Consider the following 18,686-nt stretch of genomic DNA (forward strand, 5'->3'; position numbering starts at 1 on the left):
TTGAGATTTTCCTTTGAATTAAAAATAGTGAAAAAGAGCATTTAGTCTGTAACTTTGTAATACATTTTTTATTGGACGAGTTATATATATCTTGCCGAACTTAACCTGAGCTTGTCTTAATTCTGAGTTGACCCCAAGGCATCAACAGATACCAAATTTGGGAGCATTAATTAACAATTGTGTAATGCGGAGCAAATCAGTTTTCATAATTATTCACAACTTAACTCTCATTTTTTTTAATCATTTTTTTTAAAATCATTTTTTGTGCATATTTGTAACATCGCAGGTTGGGCAATACATCTCAACTTATTTAATTATCAATGAACTAAATCAATTTTCATGATTCAAATCTCTAGTCACACAGGAAAGATGATGCAACAGAAATGTATCTCCGTCTCTCTGTTATGACATAACAGTAATCTGATCCTAATGAAACTTTTAGGTTATAAATAGTTTCTAAGCTGGATAGTTATACATAAATTGAATCCTTCTAAAGGAAAAGAACCAAAACACTATTGTCATTACAACCCTATTTTTTATTGGTTGATAGATGTTTAATTTCAATAAAATCTTGAAAAACTAGCAACTATAACAGTAAACATGAGATACTGGAGGAAATTAAGAACACCAACAACAATAAATAAGAAACCAATGTTGTACATTCCCTGGAAAATAGTCTCAACCTCCTTCATTGAAGGTCTCACCGGTCAAAAGGAGCGCTCATCTTCTCGGAACTCGAAATTTATATTTAATTAAGCCAGCCTATATACAATTCTGAATATTATGATAGATGAATGCAATTCAATTTTTCATTGCAGCTTATAGTTGTTTCTTGTTTGTCAACACAATAATTTTTTTTTTTTAGTAAAGTATCAATTAATGCACAAGAATACAAAATGCATCATTGAATTAATAATTCGTATATAGCTTGTAAACATTTCTTTTTGTGAGTACTTATTTAAGATGAATAAGAAACATTAATTGTTGATAAGGTGAAATATACGCCATCTATATATGTTGTATGAATACAGGTACGAGTATCAAATTAAATACATATTCTAGCAATTTTAAAAATCTAAAACACGATATGTCTATTTCTGAAACCAAGTATCCCCACAGCTATTCCACTGTTCTCTCTCTATTTCATTCCTCCATCGACTTCGGTTCCGGGGTGTCTACCCTGACATCCTCACTTTTGGTGTGGTGGTCACTTTGCTTCTGCCGCATGGGTCGAGTAGATCTCGGATTCTGTGTGCTTGGCCAGTCACTGAAAGAAGGATGCGGTGCTAGCACTCATATCTTTGGCTCCATTATCAAGGGGCTTTGTGCAGCGGAGCATATGCAGGATGCAGCTAAGGTGTTTGCAAAAATGCCTCTTATGGGATGTGCTCCTAATTTGATTATATACAACACTCCTATAGATGGTCTTTGCAGAAGTGGTAACACAAGATATGGCATGAGCTTTTCAGTCAGATGGCTAGAGAAGACAGTAGCTCTAAGCCTGATGTTATTTCTTACAATACTATTATCCATGGATTTTGCAAAGAAGCCGAGATTGGCATGGCCGTCAAGATGTTTCAAGAAATTGTTGCTGAAGAAATGAGGACCGATGTCGTCACTTGTAACATTCTAATTGAAGGTCTTTGCAAAATTGGGGACTTTATTGCTGCCGAGAAGGTGTTTGATGAAATGCCTGCTTGTGAACTTGTTCCTAATTTGCATACATACAACATTATTATTCATGGTCATTGCAGCCAGGGTGACACAGAGAGTGCGTTGGGGATGTTGGATGAAATTGTTACTAATCGTATTCATCCTAATGTAGTCACGTACCACATTCTCCAATGAAACATTCATTCTCGCACTTGCTCAATGGTTTAATTCTCTAATGTAAGGTTCGGTTTTATGTGTCAGTACAGTTCATGAACTTTTAGCTATATAATATATAACATTAATAATTCATTCATGAAACTCGATCAGTGGGTAGAATCTTTCGTTTTTCTGTTTTCGATAATTCCATGGCCACGACTCTCGTGAAGTTGTCAATCAGAAAGGAAAGGATATTCCATGACACACTGTAAGACAGATGGATGAGAGGTCGCAAGCTGATGAAGAAGAACTGTTCTTCATTTATCCGTAAGTTGTGCACCCTATGTTATTTTAATTATTTTCATGTGTGTATCCTTCAATGTAAATTTGAAATTGGGCTAAAACTATTTCGGTAATGCTATAAATCGTCTCTGCGAGCTCATAAATATAAAATTTAAAATATTAGTAAATATCTTGATAATAATTTTTGGTTCTTTATTTCCATTCGATATATCTATGGAACATTTCAATTTTGTGTATATATTAAATTAAAATGGTAATGAATGTTTTATTACCGGTACAAAGAGAAATGTAAAGCTATTAATGCAATTCATACTATTTTTATGATTACTTGCTTACAAAAAAGTTTCTCATATTTTTTTTTCTGACAAAACATTACAAAAAAAATGATTGTGTTATTGGAAATTCACGTACTGTCAAATAAACGTATTGGTTTTTATCTTTATTATATTATTAGAGATAAAAATAAGATATCTATAAAATATTTCAATTTTGTGTATTTATGTTTAAATAACGATTATAGCGGTATAGCGGGACGGTTAAAAAAAATAAACAATTGCACTAAGTAGCTAGCTATAGCGCCGATAGCTAACTATATATCGCCTATAACGCTATAGCTTTTAGGGTCCAAAAAAACTATAACTAGCTATTTAGAACACTTGTATTTATCGAATGTAAACTTGGAATGAATGTTTCATTACCGGGCATGCGAGAAATGTAAAGCAATTAACGCAATTCAATGTTATTTTTGTGATTACCTGCCCCAAAATATTATCGACAAAAAAATAAATCTGACATACTTTTTCTAACACAAATTTTACATATTTAAATAAAAACTTAAACTTTTTATGATTGTTTGTTCTATAAAGACAAAAACTTCTCACTTTTCACTCAATATAGAGTTATTATTATCATAGTTCTCAAAAAATAAAGTTGATCCATCTTGTTCCTCAAACGTAATATTTCACGAACCTGTAAGGTAATAATTTGGCTTCTTCTATACTTAGTACTTTCATCTCAAATTTCTGATCTTGCTTGGTTCAAATCATGATAAAGTTGTCAAAGATTAACTCAAAATTGAAAATTGGACTCTTGCATAGAGTAATGATTGAGAATTAAGTCATTTTTGGTTGGTACATTGTATGTGTAAGCAATATAAAAATTACAATGTATTAAACAATTTAAGTTATTTTGTACAGTAGTTGAACAATGGATATCAAACCAGTCTAGCACTGGTGTCTGTAGTTCATCTATCTAACCATGCATGCTTTTTATGCTCAGAGAAGAAAAGAAAAAGAAGGGTCTTATCAGAAAGCCGACAACTGGATATAGAGGAAAAAACAGGGGAGATCCAGTCAACGAGCAAAAATTGGCCCATAATAAAAATTCACAGACGGTTTACTTAATCATTCCTAAGAAGAGAAGAAATGAAAAAAAAAAAGGTATAGAAAGAAAGACAAAATCAATGGAAATTTGTCCCCAAGCAAAGAATTTTTTTCCATTTATTACAAATCATATTATAAATTGAATAGTAAATTCATTTCTATCAAGGGTCTTCAAGGGGAATCCTAAATGTTCCTTGTGGACGAAAGGAAGACATCATTTGAAAAAAGCTGCAAAATAATACAAAAGCTTATTTAGCAGTAATCAACAAGTAATATAAAAATAAATGTTCATAAGTTCATTTGTCAAACCAGGAGCAGCTCAACAGTTGACACATCGTACCAAGGCTTATGATTACTAAAAAGTAGAGAGGTTCAGTGATCTAAAATCTAAATATTCAGATAATAATAAAATTACAAACCTGATTTGATTTATTGCAGATGTCTATTTCTCTTAATTTAGAGGCTGATCGAACACGAAGCAAATCACAGCATTCAATTTTCAACCTTGGAAGTGATGAAACTCTCTCCTGGGCAATATGTGGCTCAGTATTTCTTGCTATTGATTTGATGGCTCCACAATAACTAATTACCAACGACAAGTTATCCTGATAACCTTGTCCGGTTATCAACTCCAGGTAGTTACAATTTGAAATCTGCAATGTTTCAAGCCGGGAGGGCAGCTTCTCAAGCTGCAGAACTCGGATACTAAAACATGAAAGAATATTTAGATGCTTGAGAGTGTGAAGCTTGCCGAATGGAAGAGATTGAATCTTGAAGCAATATTTTAGCGAGATTTCTTGAATTGACTGCAAGGAAAATGGATCCCTCATCCATCGTGGTAATGTGGTAGAAGGATAACAGTTTAGTAGAAGTTTCTCGAGGTTAGGATGTGGCTGGAGGCATTCTAACAAGGAAAAATCCACATCATTTGCACCAACTAATCCGCCCTCACAAGTTTCTGGTTTCCAAACCGGAAGAAAATCGTAATCTGGATCATCACGATCCCAGCATAAATCCAAAGCTTCAAGTCTGTACTTATTTCTAAGGTTAGCACGCTGGGCATTTACTAAATTACTCATCTTTATTCCTTCAATAGAGAGTCTTCCTTGCTGCCATTTTTTAACTCTCAACCCGGTTGCCATTTTTTTTATTGCCGGAAAATTCACAAGACCATGAGGGACATAACCTACTAATGTATTACCATAATACGATAGGTTAAGCTTCTCTAAACTACTCAGACTGCCTATTGTATTATGAATTGCTAGAGTCTGTTGAGGAGAAAAAATTGTTATTTCACGAAGGTTATGGAGATTTCTGAGATCTAAAGGAACTTCCTCTAAATGATCAGATTTAATAACTAATCTCAGCAAGTTACTAGAACAGAGTGATTTAGGCAGCCTCTTAAAATTTCTCGATTGAATATATAGATATTGTAAGTTAGCAAGATCACCAATACTTTCAGGTAGATATTCAAGGAGATGGCAATGATCAAGAATTAAAGTCTGCAGGTTGTAAAGGAGACCAATGGATAAAGGCAAGATTTTAAGTTTAGAGGAAGTAATACCAAGGTAGACAAGATGTTTCGACTCGAGAATGAAGTCAGGAATCTCTGTGAAATCCCCATTCAATTCCAATACCCTGAGTGCTACAAATTTAGTGAGGTTAGACTGCCTATTGTATTGGTGCCCCAAATATCCACTGCAACCACTCAAATACATAGAAAGAGTTCCTAAACCCTCCAGCTTTTGTTGGAGAATTTGATTTACATGTCCCATGGAACCTCTTGCATATAGATGGTATGTTTCTCGCAGAACATTTTTCTCTTGAATATCACGTGGCCAATTGATCTCAACCGAATAATGTTCATTCTCGGAATTAAGTCGAGCAAGGTCATGGATTATATCGTGCAACTTACAATATTCGTATGCAGACACATTTGGAATATCATCAAGAAAGGACCTCTGTTTTAACTCCTCATAATATTCAACACCAATTTCTGTGATTTTTCTTTTGCCCCTAGGCTCTATGTATCCATGAGAGATCCATATCTCTATCAAATTCATCATTGTTAAGACATGATCTTTTGGGTACATTGAGCAAAACAAAAAACACGGCTTAAGGTAGGAAGGTAGATGAGCATAGCTGATCTGAAGGGCTGGGAATATATCATTGGATGGATTTGATTCCCAGAGGTCACTTTCCAAAATCTCTCTCCAACACTCTTCATATGTTTCATGCCTAAGGAGGCTTGCAATTGACTTCACGGCCAATGGCAAACCACCACACTTTCTCATAATATCCATTCCCATATCTACCAAGTGTGTTGGCACAGTGTCACTTGTACCACTAAATGCATAATGCTGAAACAACTGCCAACAAGAATCTTCAGGCAAGTTAGTTGGGCTAAAACTTGCCGTTGTTTGCATGACTTCTGCAACCTTTTCATTTCTTGTTGTCACGAGAATTCTGACTATTTTTGCTTCTTTAAAAGGAACCCGAAACAACTCCCAAAGAGTTTGATTCTCGTTCCACACATCATCTAAAACCAGCAATATTGATTTTCCATTCACAATTTTTGCAAGCTCTTCTTATAATGGGCTCAACTCACTCAAACCGCAATTGCATTTGGATAATGATTCAATGATTGCTTTAGTGAGTCTCCCAACATCAAATTCTTCATAGACACATACCCACCCAAATAAATCAAAGCATCCGGAAACCCTCCCGTCTTTATAGACAAGTTGGACAATGGTGGTTTTTCCGAGACCACCTTTACCAACAATTGAAATGACCGAAAATGACTTCTCTTTTTCTTTTTCAGATAGTAAGAAATTGATGACCTTTGTTATTTCAGCATCTCTGCCAAAAATGTTCGTCTCATCCACCATGTGACTCGTTGGGGGCCGTAAAGTCTTGTTGTATGGACGCCTCACCCCATCACTCTCCTTTAATTGGAGAGCCTCACGATCCTTTGCTATTTCATCAAATCGACTTCTTATTTTGTTAAGCCGATCTACCATGTCATCAAAAATTGGAACAATGTGCTGTCCAAAAATGAATTAAATAAGTAAATCAAATTTGTACGAAATTAAGGTACTCTAGTTCCTTTTTTTAATTAAAAAAAGAATTGCTTTATTTCAATTGTACCATATCTATTGTCTATATATTTAGATGAAATATTGTTATCAATATAAAAGCATAGACTAACCAGCATATATACAATGATATCATTGTTATTTCTCTTATGATATCATTGTTATTTCTCTTATGCTGCATAGACTAATTCAAGCAAATATTGAGATGTCGCGGTAGTAATGTAGTAATCTTGTAAATATTATATTAGTTGAATAAGGATAACTTTAGGGCCTTGTATATAAAAACTTTTTTTTTATCAATGCATTTGTTGGCATATTTTATGCCAACCATAAAAAAAAATTCTATAAGGGGGAAATTTTGCTGGATGTAACCAAACTTTGTTTTTTGTCACGAATTGGTCACTCAAGTTTTAATTAAGAGATATAGCCATTAGGAAGGTGACCTCACGATTTAGACAGTACAATTTCACTTTGGTTCATTTTGATTAATTTCTTTACCATCTGAATTTTCTGAATTTTTAAGCCAACCATTTTCATAATTTATTTAATAAAAATTATAATTAACACATCAAGTGACCACTCTCATTTTAGATTTAAAAAGCTGGTGATAAAACAATTGATCAATCCAATGGATGCCTGTCCTGCTAAAGAAAAATCAAGCATCCTCCTTTTGCTTTCAGTTCCACACAATGATAAAAAAAAAAATACTAGAAAGAGTAAAGTCCTTTTAATTTTTATATGCACAAGGCACTAACCTCCATCTTCTTTCTCTTGTGAGAACCGGAAGCCTGAGAAGCCTTTCTTGCCTCTACTTGGACACGTGTAACCTCGTACCGGTATTCGCTGAGCACAACCTCGGCATCATAAGCGGCCTTCTTGAGCTCCTTGAGCCAGAACTTGACGGAGAGATCTCTGATCTCCCTCTCCTCAGCATCGTACATCGTGGCCTTGATCCACTTGAGAGTTCGCATCAGCCTCTCCAGATCCTCCTCAACAGCTCGAGCACGCCCGTTTTGTGAGTTATTTGCATTTGATGAAGAGGAAGGAGCATGTGCAGAGGTTGTAATTGAGGGGAGCAAATTGGTGGCTAGAGATAGCGCAGAGGATAACAAATTCCCTGCCATTTGGCTCTGTAGAGATATCAATTGTGAAAGATGAGAAATTTGTAAAGAGCAGAGACTCGAGAGGTGTTTTAGATCTCAATTGAAAGATGCGTGTAGAAGACTTGAAAGTAGTCACGGTACACTAGTCAATGCTTTTTTTTTTTTTTTTTTTTTGGGAGTGGGGTCACTATGTTTATAGGTAGGTAGCTTGCGCCTTGCTGTTGCCTTCTAGGAAACGAATCTGCGTTAACTCAAAAGGGAATATTCATCATTCAATTTGTTTTTAGATTTGTGCATATTAAATCTACAGTAATATTGAAGGGTCTCTTATATCATAAGTAGGAGCCGAATTGACTCCGTTTAAAATCAGACGGTTGAGATTCATCAACTCAAAAGATTCCTTTTGAGTTAATGCAGAAGATACGCTTCGTGGTTTTCTCCACCGGTAAGGATGAGTGCGTATCCTCTGAGATGTCTCAACTTTTGCGTGATCGACGTGTCCGGTGCCTATTCGGTGGTAGGGCAGGGCCTGTATTATTTGTGCTTTGAGATTCGTGCAAAATGTATTTAAACGATTATGATTTAACATAAAGCCACGCAAAGTTTAAGATATCTCAGAGGATACGAATTCATTAAGGATTATCTTGTTATAGATCCTAGGTTACATTACTTTTGGTGTTTTGTTTTAGGGAAATTGTTTATATATATGTTTTAGTCAAATAAGTTCACATAATGTGGGGATTTATGTTCTTAATTTTATATATATTGTAACACAACTGGACTGTATAAAAGAGTAAGATAACATATCTGAGATTCGTTTTAATGTTCTTATTGGACATGAATGGTGAGATTAGGGGTGATTAATGAGCGAGCATGAGCGAGTTAGGGCATGCTCATGCTCGCTCATTAAGTAAATGAGCGGATAAGTGAGCGAGTTGTAAATAAGCGAGCTTTTAATGAGCGAGTTATGAGCGAGTTATGAGCGGCTCATGAGTTATGACTTATGACTCATAACAAAATTATATAGTGTGGCCACGCATAACAAAATTTGTTAAAAGTCATCACAACAAAATTCAACAAATTGTCATAATTCATTTAAATGAGCGAGTTGTTATGACTATTACTTGTTTTGGGCTTTAGGCGGATGTTTTGGTTCTGCCGATTTACAAAAAAAAAATGAATATGAAACTATGAATATTAGTATATTACACGGGATTAAATGTTACATTGAGCTCATTATATTACACAGGATTAAATATGAAACTATGCTCACTATTTATCAATCTTAATGAGGCAAGGTTGATATTACACATAATTACATAGGATTAAATGTGGCAGGGATTAGATGTGGCAAATTCTTAATGAACGAGTTATGAGCGAGTTGGGTCATGCTCATGCTCGCTCATTAAGTAAATGAGCGAGTTTAAATGAGCGGATAAGTGAGCGAGTTGTAAATAGGCGAGCTTTTAATGAGCGAGTTATGAGCGGCTCACAAGTTATGAGTGATTTACTCACTCCTAGGTGAGATCCTCCTACAAGTGATCATTTAATTTTTCTCTTCATAGTTGATTTTTACATTTGCAAAAATAAAATAAAATAAAGAAGGGTGAATTAGGTTCAATATTGACTTTCGCAAATGGGCCTAAAATTTTGCATTATGTGATTCCCGACATTTTATTGTTGAACTCGATCTTAAGAGGAGAATTTAAAAAAAAATATTATTAAAAAATACAAAATCAATGAAAATGAGTCCCAAAAGCAAAGGAAATTATTTCCATTTCCTTCAAATATCTTATGTACCTCTGTAATAACAACGAACAACAAGTAATTTTTGAAAGATATTAGGAAATAATTTCAAGTATTTAATTAGCGTGTTATGCAGGGGTGACAGGGGTGGCAATTAGCTAGCTCGTCACGAGTCAGGATCGAGCCACGAGTCAGGATCAAGCTTGAATTTGTCATGAGCTAGCTGATTTTAGAGGTCCAAGCTGAAATATCAACTTAAAATCATCACAAGCTGGATTGAGTTAGCTCGCAAGCTGACCAGCTGGTTTACTGGGTCTGATTGGATTTTATTTTAAGAAGAAAATAAATTCTATAAACTTTTTGGACCAAGTTGAACCGAGCTTGATCAAGCTGGACGACAGTATAAATTGCACACAAATTCACAAATTGATATCTAACCGAACTAGCTCACGAGCTTGCAAGCAAGTTAGGCTCCAGATTGAACTCGTTAATTAATTCTGGACCGAGCTAGCGGCAAGCTGTCTCGTTAATAGCTCGGTCCAATAACGAACAAAATATTAGCAAACGAGTCAATGCAAGTTACGATCGAGCCATGAATTAAGAGCTTTTTGGCCACCCCTACAGGGGTCACTTTTTTTTTTTTTTAATTGAAAACCCGTGGGTATACATGGGTCACATAAAAAATTTCTATTTATAGGTCTTAAAAGTACAGGTAGCTGCGCATTCTTACTGAACTTAAAATGGTGATATCAACTTTATATTTATCGTCATTAACAAACTTTTTTGGAAATGGATGTAGTCATCATCAACCAAATTGGAAGATAATGATTTAAGTTTGTTGTTGGTCCATTTACAAACGTTGTAGGCATCATAAATTAACTTTATTTTTTGTGAATTTCTCGGTCATCTATTTATTATTGTAATCAGTATTATCAGAAGAGGACTAAACCGGAACACTTGAACTGAAAAAAAATCAGACCCGAATATCTGTCTTATTCGTTTTGTTTGAAAAACCAACTTTGCAGTTGAAGCAGAAAAATCGAATTAATTAACTAGTATTTATTCAAGAACCAACCTAATAAAAAAGAAATCCGATTTGAAACCTGCTATACTTTTATTAACGCATAACGAGAAAGAGAGAAACAGATCCTGGATTAACAGGGGCGTGATCTTTTACTCGCATGTCCCCAAAAATTAATACTATTTTTTATCTCATATATTTTTCATAAAAGACCCTAACTATTTTTAGATACTATAAAATAGTCCGTCAATTATATTATACATCACTATTATTCATATACACAACTTGCAACAATTATTATATCATCATTTTATGTTATTAAATCACATAAATTGTCAGCTATACGTCAAATATAACCTTATAATTAGTTCAAATATTGAGAATTGTTAGGACTTCTCAGATGAGTGTTGCCCATTCAAAAATTGAAATATGTAGCTTGAATGTGGCAAGTGCACGCGCGGTAGACATTTTTGTAAAAACAAAATCTTTTTGAGAACCATAAAAAAATTCCCCTCTTCTAAAATTATTAATAAAATCCATTATGTACTCTTAGACCAATGTTTATCTTGTTCTGTTTTGTAAACAACATTGGTCGAAAAAAACATATCCAACACAATTTGCTTAGAAAGTATGTTGATGTATGACAAAAGAAATTATAAAAAGGAAAAAAAAAATGAAGTAAAGAACCATCAGAAATATTTATATCCTGATAAAACACTCTGCCCATGATTAATTTCACTTTTCAGAACCTTAATAGCAACTGTTGTGTAGTGAAGAACTGCCATGCATACACTGCCATATCCACCTTCTCCAATTTTAAGATTCTAATCAAAGTTATAAGTTGCCATGTAAACACTATATACAATATACAATAATAAACTACTAACCACAACAAGCGAAATAACACCCTGATTACTTCAATACAAACTTAACAAATTATTGTTGAAATATGTGTTTCCTTTGTCAGCATCATTGGCAACATATATCTCATTGATATCACATACTAAATCATCTTGCTATATCTCACAAAACAGGTCAGCAGATTTTTGGCTCGTTGTCAGCTGATGATTGTACCAAAAATTGTGTTATATAAGCCTCAGCTAGCATCTTTCCTAACTTTACTTGAGCTTGAGTTGTGAGGTGCAAGTCGTCTGAATTGAGTGGTAACCCCATCGCATCAACACACACCAAATTTGGGAGCTTTAGCCCTAATTGTGCTTTTCTTACTTTTTCAATGTTTCTCTCCGACCCAGATGCCAGAGCTACCTATAAATACACATTAGTAATTAAGTATACTTTCACAAACAACTATAAATGCCGACCTGGCCACCTGGATACAAAATAACATATTAGCAGTATGATAGAAAATGTTTTTATGGACTACAGTACCTGAATAAAGGGTAAATTAGGCAGCCCAAGATCCAATCTCACATCCTCAATAAAGTTTTTCAAATTCTCCCCATAAACCTCTGATGCATGATCTGAGTCGGTATCACTCTCACCCTGGTACCACAATATTGCCTTGATCTCGCCACCATCACCAATTTCAGTTGCCGCTTTTGTCCTCTGTACCATTTGGTTGTACAACTTTGACCCCTTTTCCCATTCCTTGATGGCCGTATCTATTGTACCAAATTTTTGACACATAATAAAATAATAGGTCGAGGCTGTGACTATAAGCATCATTTCAGGTGGAATAGGGGTTCAGTCTTTTACCAGTATTGGTTCTATAATGTGTGGTAGCTGTGCCAGCTAAATTTATTTGCAGCTCAAGGCTGAATAGAGGGGCTCAATCTTTCTGACGGAAGTAGCAGTCTGCACGACCTGTTACAATTGTACCATTTTGGTATGAACTGGCTGATAAATTCAGTCCTGTTAGCATATTGATAGAATGCCAGCTGACAATTGTATAAACCAAAGGATTACATGCTGGTATACATAGAAAGACCAAATATTTTGAACCCAAATCAACCGGTGACCAATAAATTCCACTTGACCTGAACCTGACAAGACTGGATTCTGGCAATGCAAATGCACCGCCTCAGAAAAAGGGAAACCACTTAAATATAAATTTCATATATATATTTTCACAATACTACCCTGAGATGACTTGATTTGAACACAGTGTGACACTGATCCATACCCAAATTAAACTGATCAATTTCCACCTCAAGTAATAGTCTAATACAGTGTAAATATAGAAAAATTCAAATTTTGAGGAAAATATACCTCCTATAGCACATGGTACAAGACCAATATTAGGAGAAGTACAACCGGTCTCCTTGAGCACATGATTGGCAAAGCTCATGCCGGGCCCCACGCCACAGGTCTTGCTCTTAGACTCAATGTCAATGTGCAGTGGGTCCCGCGCCTCCTCCCAATTTAAATCGACGGAGAGACGAAGGATGGAGGGAGAAGCGGCGCACTCGTCTGGCACAACGTCGTCCCACAGGTACAGGCCGTGGTACCATTGGACCCCACCCCGTCCAGACATGTTGCTCTGTCCCGCTAAAATGAACACTTGCTTCTTCATTTTTGTTTGGATTGCTTCCTTGATTTGGTTGATTTGGGACTTTTTTTCAACTGGAATTGTTACCTCTCTTGTTTGGTTTACGAAAGAAAAAAGTTGCTCTCTTTTTCATTTTTCCATTACACAGAACAAATCTTCTGCTATTCCCTAGGAATAACAGGAACCTGTTATTCGATCGCAACCGTTCAAACTTTTCAATATGCGAATCTCAATGTAGTAATTTTTCATGAACGAATCTTAACAAATACCAACGGTTGAGATCAGAATAACAGGAACCTGTTATTCTAAAGGAATAACAACAGATTTATTGACTTACACTAGACAAGACTCAAGAGGAAGTTTCCTATTTTAGTGGTAGGTATGCGCAAATAAAATAATTTTTAGAGCATTTTTTTCTTGCTTAATTTTAATATTATGCTCCAGGTTTATTTTTCAGTATGTTAAATTAAATTGTTAATTACTGATATTTTTATCAGTTTGATTCAATTTTTTTTCTTTATTTATAGAATAATTTTTATATTATATCTTTCTCTTCTTATTTAAAGATATATTTTAATGTATCTAAAGTGCAATATAACTCTTACACCAATATAATTTTGTTTCTTGAAATATTATATAGTTAATAGTGTTATTTATCAACATATATGTTTCAAAAATATAATTATCTGTGCTAAAATTTTTTCTGAATGTAAAACAATTTTATTTAAAAAATTAAGATTTTCTTTTAGTGGATATTTTGTTATCGAGCAACATCTAGAATATAACCTATCAAAAATAATTACGCGATATTTTCCACCTTTGCTGTTGTCTGTTGAAGTTAAAAAATAAAATACAATCCATAAAATACTAAATGTCTTATCTATTACTCAATTTTTAATTGCACATTTTTAAGATATCAAAGTTTGTAAAAGAAGTACTAAGTAATAGTGTTGTAAAAAACATCCGTTTAGACCACTTAATTGGCTGATTAGTCATTAACGGTTATCAAATCGTCATGAATTTTTCAGACTAACCATTCGATTATTCTCGAATATGGCTAGTTATTTCTAATTATTCCCGATTAATTGCTTAGCGGCACCATGTACGTTTGACGAGTGCATATGTTATTTACAACACTATTAAGTACAAATTAACACAAATCTTAAAGCAACTCTGTAAATTTTCAAATTGGTTCGAATTGACTCGGATGCTGATTGAACGATCAGGATTCCAAACTCATTTTTATGTTACTTTAGAGGATTCGCACTTAATACATGAGGGGGAGGTGAACTGTTCAAGAGCATAATTGGACTTTGTTAAATACTTAAATGCATTGTAATTTGTAATATTAATTGTGCCCCGAATTAACCCACAAAATCAACAGCACTAATATGCATCCCAAGGCAAAAGAACAGTTATATCAACTGAAGAAATTGCTTCTTTCATATCTCATTACACTTTCAACAAGCATATATATTAAGCAACTATAAACATAATACTACAAATAATTAAAGAAAAAAGAATAAGATACAACTATAAACTAGAAAGTAACAAAAAAAATACATTCCTGCAAACAATAAATTTAATCACACACACACACACACACATATATACCCTCTTAGGGAGGCCGGTAATACGAATAAACACTGTAAAATGTTTGAGCAAATGTCAAAATAAGCAAAAATACTGCTGCCACTAGTGAAATAATGGCCCAGGGATTACTAAAATAGCTGTGTTTCAGAGTGGCACTCCAAGTGTTCCACCTACTGTTATAATACTTGTTAACCCGATCCGATAAGCCCGAGAGATAGCTATTGTTGAAGTCGAAAACCACTTCTTGGCATAGTCGACTAAACAGGTCGGCCACTTCCTTGTCATTACCGAGCCAATGCTCGATTATTCCTCTATCATGCAAGTACCTACATAATATTACTATTTTAGCAATGATATCAAAAGGGGAGGCTGTTTTGGTTCTCAATATACATTTATTGGTACCAGTACCATTTTATTTCATACAAAGTGGGGAAAGCCCTATTTATAAAATTGTAATGTAGTTGCAGAAATTGTTTGAAATGAAAAATTTAATTGTCATGATTCTCAACTTCTGCACATCTCGATAACATAATCAAGCATTCAATAAAATTTGCATTTTCAGTGTTCAGCTATTTAAATTTGTGTAAAAATATCTAACTAATTGTGCATATCAAATTTATTACCTGACATCTTCCTCAGTATTGATCAAATTATCCATGAAGATCACATAAGACGTAATTGTATTGCTCGATGTATCCAAGTGGCACTGCTCAAATGCAATCAAATTAAGAAACAGGGATTTTGTCCCATCATGTATCAAAATCCTTGGGATTTGCAAAGTACCGTCACTATCAAAATTTATATCCCAGAACCTATCAGTCTTTCTCTTTCTACACCTTATTCCTGCGTCCCGTAATTCTGATACACAATGTATGAACTGCTGGCGCCGCTTGTCAGCGACACGACGCGTGGCAGACCACTTGCGCCAGATACTTCGCATCTGTGGGTCAGGTTTTGGGCTGGTACGTAGAAGACTACGGCGAAAGGCATCCAAACAATGCAATCCTGCATCAGAAAGAGGATCAAATGCTCCGTTTACTGATGTTTCCATCAGGGCGCGATCTCTTTGATGTAACGGTTCGTCTGTGGGCATTAACGGGTCGAAGAAACAAACAGCCAGTTTTGCAATCCTTGCGGGCTGATCTGGCAGTCTCAATTGAGTGGCCAGAAGCCTATCTAAAACAAATAATGGGATTTGATTTTCTAGCATTATCATATCGCGTTGTACTGAGTGCATTGCGCCACGCATGGCGAATACCGGGTCATGATGGGAATAGCCCTGCTCAACAAAACCATTGCGGCTGGTAGCACCGATAAATAGCTCCAAAACAAATATTCCGTCAAGTACCTGAAATTAATTAAGTGTTATAGCAAAGATGTGACCAAAACAGTAAATTTAATAAGCACTTTGAGACAGTATATTACACTTGCTTGGCACAAGCAATGTTAGTAAGCAATATGACTCAGTGTGTTTTTTATTTTAAATAAAAAGTGCATGGTTTTGTTTTTTTTGTTTCATATGACATTGACCATCACTTTTTCAATGCAGTTGACCATGCTTACAAACTTTGTTCATGCATAAATAATCACTACAATCTATCCTAATTTATTATAATCTGATCTATTATAAGGTATACTCTTCCTTTTTCTGAAGTAGAATACATGACGCTAGTGGATAAACAAAATTAGAGCAAGTTACGCAGATAGTCCTTATATAAAGTATCACAAAAATCACATTTGGGCCCTTACAGTTTAGAAAGTCAATTTTGCACTTAATTGTTTTAATTTTGCATAAAAATGGTATGGATAATGCAAAAACTATATAAAATCACGTTGATATCATAATCATGTACATATATAGTGAGATGTGTGTAAATATATTTTTCAAATAATTTAGGATGACGTGGATGTTGACATTACATTTTTTTACTCAATGTGTGAAGCTGTGGATAATGGTATTAGACTAATAGTATCCATATTTTTTTCAGTAATTACAATGGCAAGAAATTACCCTAAGTTGGAAAAAATAATATTTTTTCATTAATGAATATTTATGGTGGGATCAATTTGGTACAAATTAGAAACTTTAAGGACCTAAGTGATATATTTGAAACTTTCAAGGATCCAAATGATGAAGTAGTGATACTTGAAGGACTATCTGAGCAATATACTCTTTAAAATCAGACTAGTAGATAACAGAATTTTCAATTTTAGTAATCAGTTGACCAGTAGATAACAGAAAGTACACTAATAATACCAGAGAGAGCAGGAACTCATCATTGCGCATTGATATGCGTCCCTCATAGCATGCCCGTATCCGCTCCTCCAGTGGCCGAATTGCATTAATGTACCAGTCAATATCATGCCCGGTACGCTGTAAAACACGATGCACAGCACGCCATTTATGCGGCTCCATTTCTCTCAACTTTCTTTTGCCATGGTGAAATGGCCCGATCGACACCAGTTGCGGAATGTAGGCCTTGTCGTCCCCATCCTGCAGAGATTTCGGTACCCGGTAAATTGACAACTTTGCCCATGGGTTCTTATCCTCTTCATCCTTTGCTTCCCGCAATTTTTTCTGAATATATATACCCCAAGATTCCCGGGGTGATTTCGGAACTGCAAAGGAAAGGGATCTATCTCTTTGAAGTGTCGGTTCTTCTGATGGTGTATCCTCTAATTCTACTATGGTTTCCTCCTCTCTTAGTTCCTGATTCGGGTTCGGGTTTTGTTCGGTTATCGGCTCAAGATCATAATGGAATTCGCCATTGGTTAATAGAAGAGGTGGGGGTGAAGAGGAGGAGATGGGAAGGCTTGGAATAGGGGTAGCAGGGGGATTGGTAGGGGTAGAAGGGCCTGATTTGGAGATGTTTTGATCAACTGTTTCTCTTATTTTCAGGGTTATTAGGTACCAACTTAGTAGCTCCTTGTTAAAAACTGCCACCATTGTTAAAGAAGAACATGAACTGATTGATCAATTGAAGCAATTAGTGGTTTAAAAGATGCTTGTGAGATACAACTGTACAAGGTGTATAGTGTTATTTGCTGGAGAATGAAAAAAAAAAAATGGTGTTTGAAGTTACCAGATTATGAACTGATCAATGAAGGCAATGAAGAACGGGTAGGAATTTAATTTTGTAGAAGTTTAGGAGTTGAGTTACCAGGGGAGGTTGGAAATGCTGTTGAAATGGCAAAGGGGTGGGATTGAGGAATGCATGACATGACCAATTTTTTAATTTTATTTTTTGGTTGAGAATGTTACAATACTCCAACTTGCACCCCCATTTTGTTGGGCAGGGGACTTTAAGCGAATATCAAACCAAAATCTATGATATGTTCAAGTTGAGATATCTGATTCTCGTTGAGATTTATGTCATCCAAATTTGCGCTAATTTTAACTGTCTCATAAATAAAAACAGTCTATGTAAATTTTAATATAGATCAAATAACTTAGACCGAAGAACTCATCCTCTCTCACTTTTGTTGAAAAACATCCACCAATAAGCTAATAGATAGAATAAAAACACAGCTATTAAGAATTAAAAAAGAGAAGAAAAAGAAACAGAAAAAAGATCATAATGTCAATAATGTTTATTATATTTGATATTATTGAATTTTCAATAATATCTAAGTATTGAAAGAAAGAATGAGTGAGTCTATGGTACTATGCATATCATGGGTTGTTACCGTGCTACGGCTCTATATTCGAGTTTTCAAATCCTAACAGTCGATCCGAACTGTTCATCTTGTTCTCCATATTAATATGTGTTTGGAGACCAAATTTTATATTTTTTGAAATTTTTTTACTATTTGTTTAGATATTTAGAAAATCACTTGATCTGAAAATTCCGGACCATCCAAAAACAGTGATTTTCAATAAATCTAAAAAAATAGTAAAAAAATTTCAAAAAAATATAAAATTTGGTCTCCAAACACATATTAATATGGAGAACAAGATGAATGGTTCGGATCGACCGTTAGGATTTGAAAACTCGAATATAGAGCCATAGCACGGTAACAAATCGTAATATGCATAGTACCATAGACTCACTCAGAAAGAATTATCAAAAAAATTTCCCATTTATTTATCTAAATATTTTTGATAGTTTCGAATTTTATGAGTTG

At 34.7% G+C, this 18,686-nt stretch overlaps 4 protein-coding genes across 4 annotated transcripts in view; all 4 read right to left on the bottom strand.

Annotated features, from left to right (window-relative positions):
• LOC144560390 (inorganic phosphate transporter 1-2-like) overlaps window positions 1-3,723 on the bottom strand; it is a 45,631-nt gene extending 41,908 nt beyond the window's left edge. Inside the window, exon 1 of the mRNA XM_078309576.1 lies at window positions 3,708-3,723. The gene's annotated coding sequence lies outside the window, so the exon portion shown is untranslated. The remainder of the gene's footprint in view (window positions 1-3,707) is intronic.
• On the bottom strand, window positions 3,555-7,486 carry LOC144560388 (putative disease resistance protein RGA4). The gene is made up of 3 exons (XM_078309574.1): window positions 7,345-7,486; window positions 3,914-6,538; window positions 3,555-3,722 (listed from the first exon to the last, which is right to left on the bottom strand). The coding sequence occupies exons 2-3, from the start codon at window positions 5,918-5,920 to the stop codon at window positions 3,678-3,680; spliced, it is 2,052 nt and encodes a 683-aa protein (XP_078165700.1). The 5' UTR covers window positions 5,921-6,538; window positions 7,345-7,486; the 3' UTR covers window positions 3,555-3,677.
• A 3,773-nt stretch (window positions 7,487-11,259) lies between these two features.
• LOC144560979 (carbohydrate esterase, putative (DUF303)) lies at window positions 11,260-13,097 on the bottom strand. The gene is made up of 3 exons (XM_078310198.1): window positions 12,689-13,097; window positions 11,849-12,081; window positions 11,260-11,725 (listed from the first exon to the last, which is right to left on the bottom strand). The coding sequence occupies exons 1-3, from the start codon at window positions 12,990-12,992 to the stop codon at window positions 11,495-11,497; spliced, it is 768 nt and encodes a 255-aa protein (XP_078166324.1). The 5' UTR covers window positions 12,993-13,097; the 3' UTR covers window positions 11,260-11,494.
• A 1,431-nt stretch (window positions 13,098-14,528) lies between these two features.
• On the bottom strand, window positions 14,529-17,750 carry LOC144560976 (UPF0481 protein At3g47200-like). Its single transcript, XM_078310196.1, has 3 exons — window positions 16,819-17,750; window positions 15,185-15,909; window positions 14,529-14,887 (listed from the first exon to the last, which is right to left on the bottom strand). The coding sequence occupies exons 1-3, from the start codon at window positions 17,506-17,508 to the stop codon at window positions 14,587-14,589; spliced, it is 1,716 nt and encodes a 571-aa protein (XP_078166322.1). The 5' UTR covers window positions 17,509-17,750; the 3' UTR covers window positions 14,529-14,586.
• Window positions 17,751-18,686: the final 936 nt, after the last annotated feature.

This window comes from Carex rostrata, chromosome 10 (genome assembly GCF_964058835.1).
Source record: "Carex rostrata chromosome 10, lpCarRost1.2, whole genome shotgun sequence".
In the NCBI taxonomy this organism is placed as follows: Eukaryota; Viridiplantae; Streptophyta; class Magnoliopsida; order Poales; family Cyperaceae; genus Carex; species Carex rostrata.

What these genes read in the sequence shown, in the direction of transcription:
- LOC144560388 (XM_078309574.1), bottom strand. Translation starts at nt 5,920, where the DNA reads ATGCAAACAACGGCAAGTTTTAGCCCAACTAACTTGCCTGAAGATTCT. An exon ending in TCTGCAATAAATCAAATCAG is followed by an intron (nt 3,723 to 3,913) that starts GTTTGTAATTTT and finishes ATTATTTTGCAG; the next exon opens with CTTTTTTCAAATGATGTCTT.
- LOC144560979 (XM_078310198.1), bottom strand. Translation starts at nt 12,992, where the DNA reads ATGAAGAAGCAAGTGTTCATTTTAGCGGGACAGAGCAACATGTCTGGA. An exon ending in TGTACCATGTGCTATAGGAG is followed by an intron (nt 12,082 to 12,688) that starts GTATATTTTCCT and finishes TTGGTACAATAG; the next exon opens with ATACGGCCATCAAGGAATGG. An exon ending in CTAATTTACCCTTTATTCAG is followed by an intron (nt 11,726 to 11,848) that starts GTACTGTAGTCC and finishes GTGTATTTATAG; the next exon opens with GTAGCTCTGGCATCTGGGTC.
- LOC144560976 (XM_078310196.1), bottom strand. Translation starts at nt 17,508, where the DNA reads ATGGTGGCAGTTTTTAACAAGGAGCTACTAAGTTGGTACCTAATAACC. An exon ending in ATGAGTTCCTGCTCTCTCTG is followed by an intron (nt 15,910 to 16,818) that starts GTATTATTAGTG and finishes AATTAATTTCAG; the next exon opens with GTACTTGACGGAATATTTGT. An exon ending in AATACTGAGGAAGATGTCAG is followed by an intron (nt 14,888 to 15,184) that starts GTAATAAATTTG and finishes AATATTATGTAG; the next exon opens with GTACTTGCATGATAGAGGAA.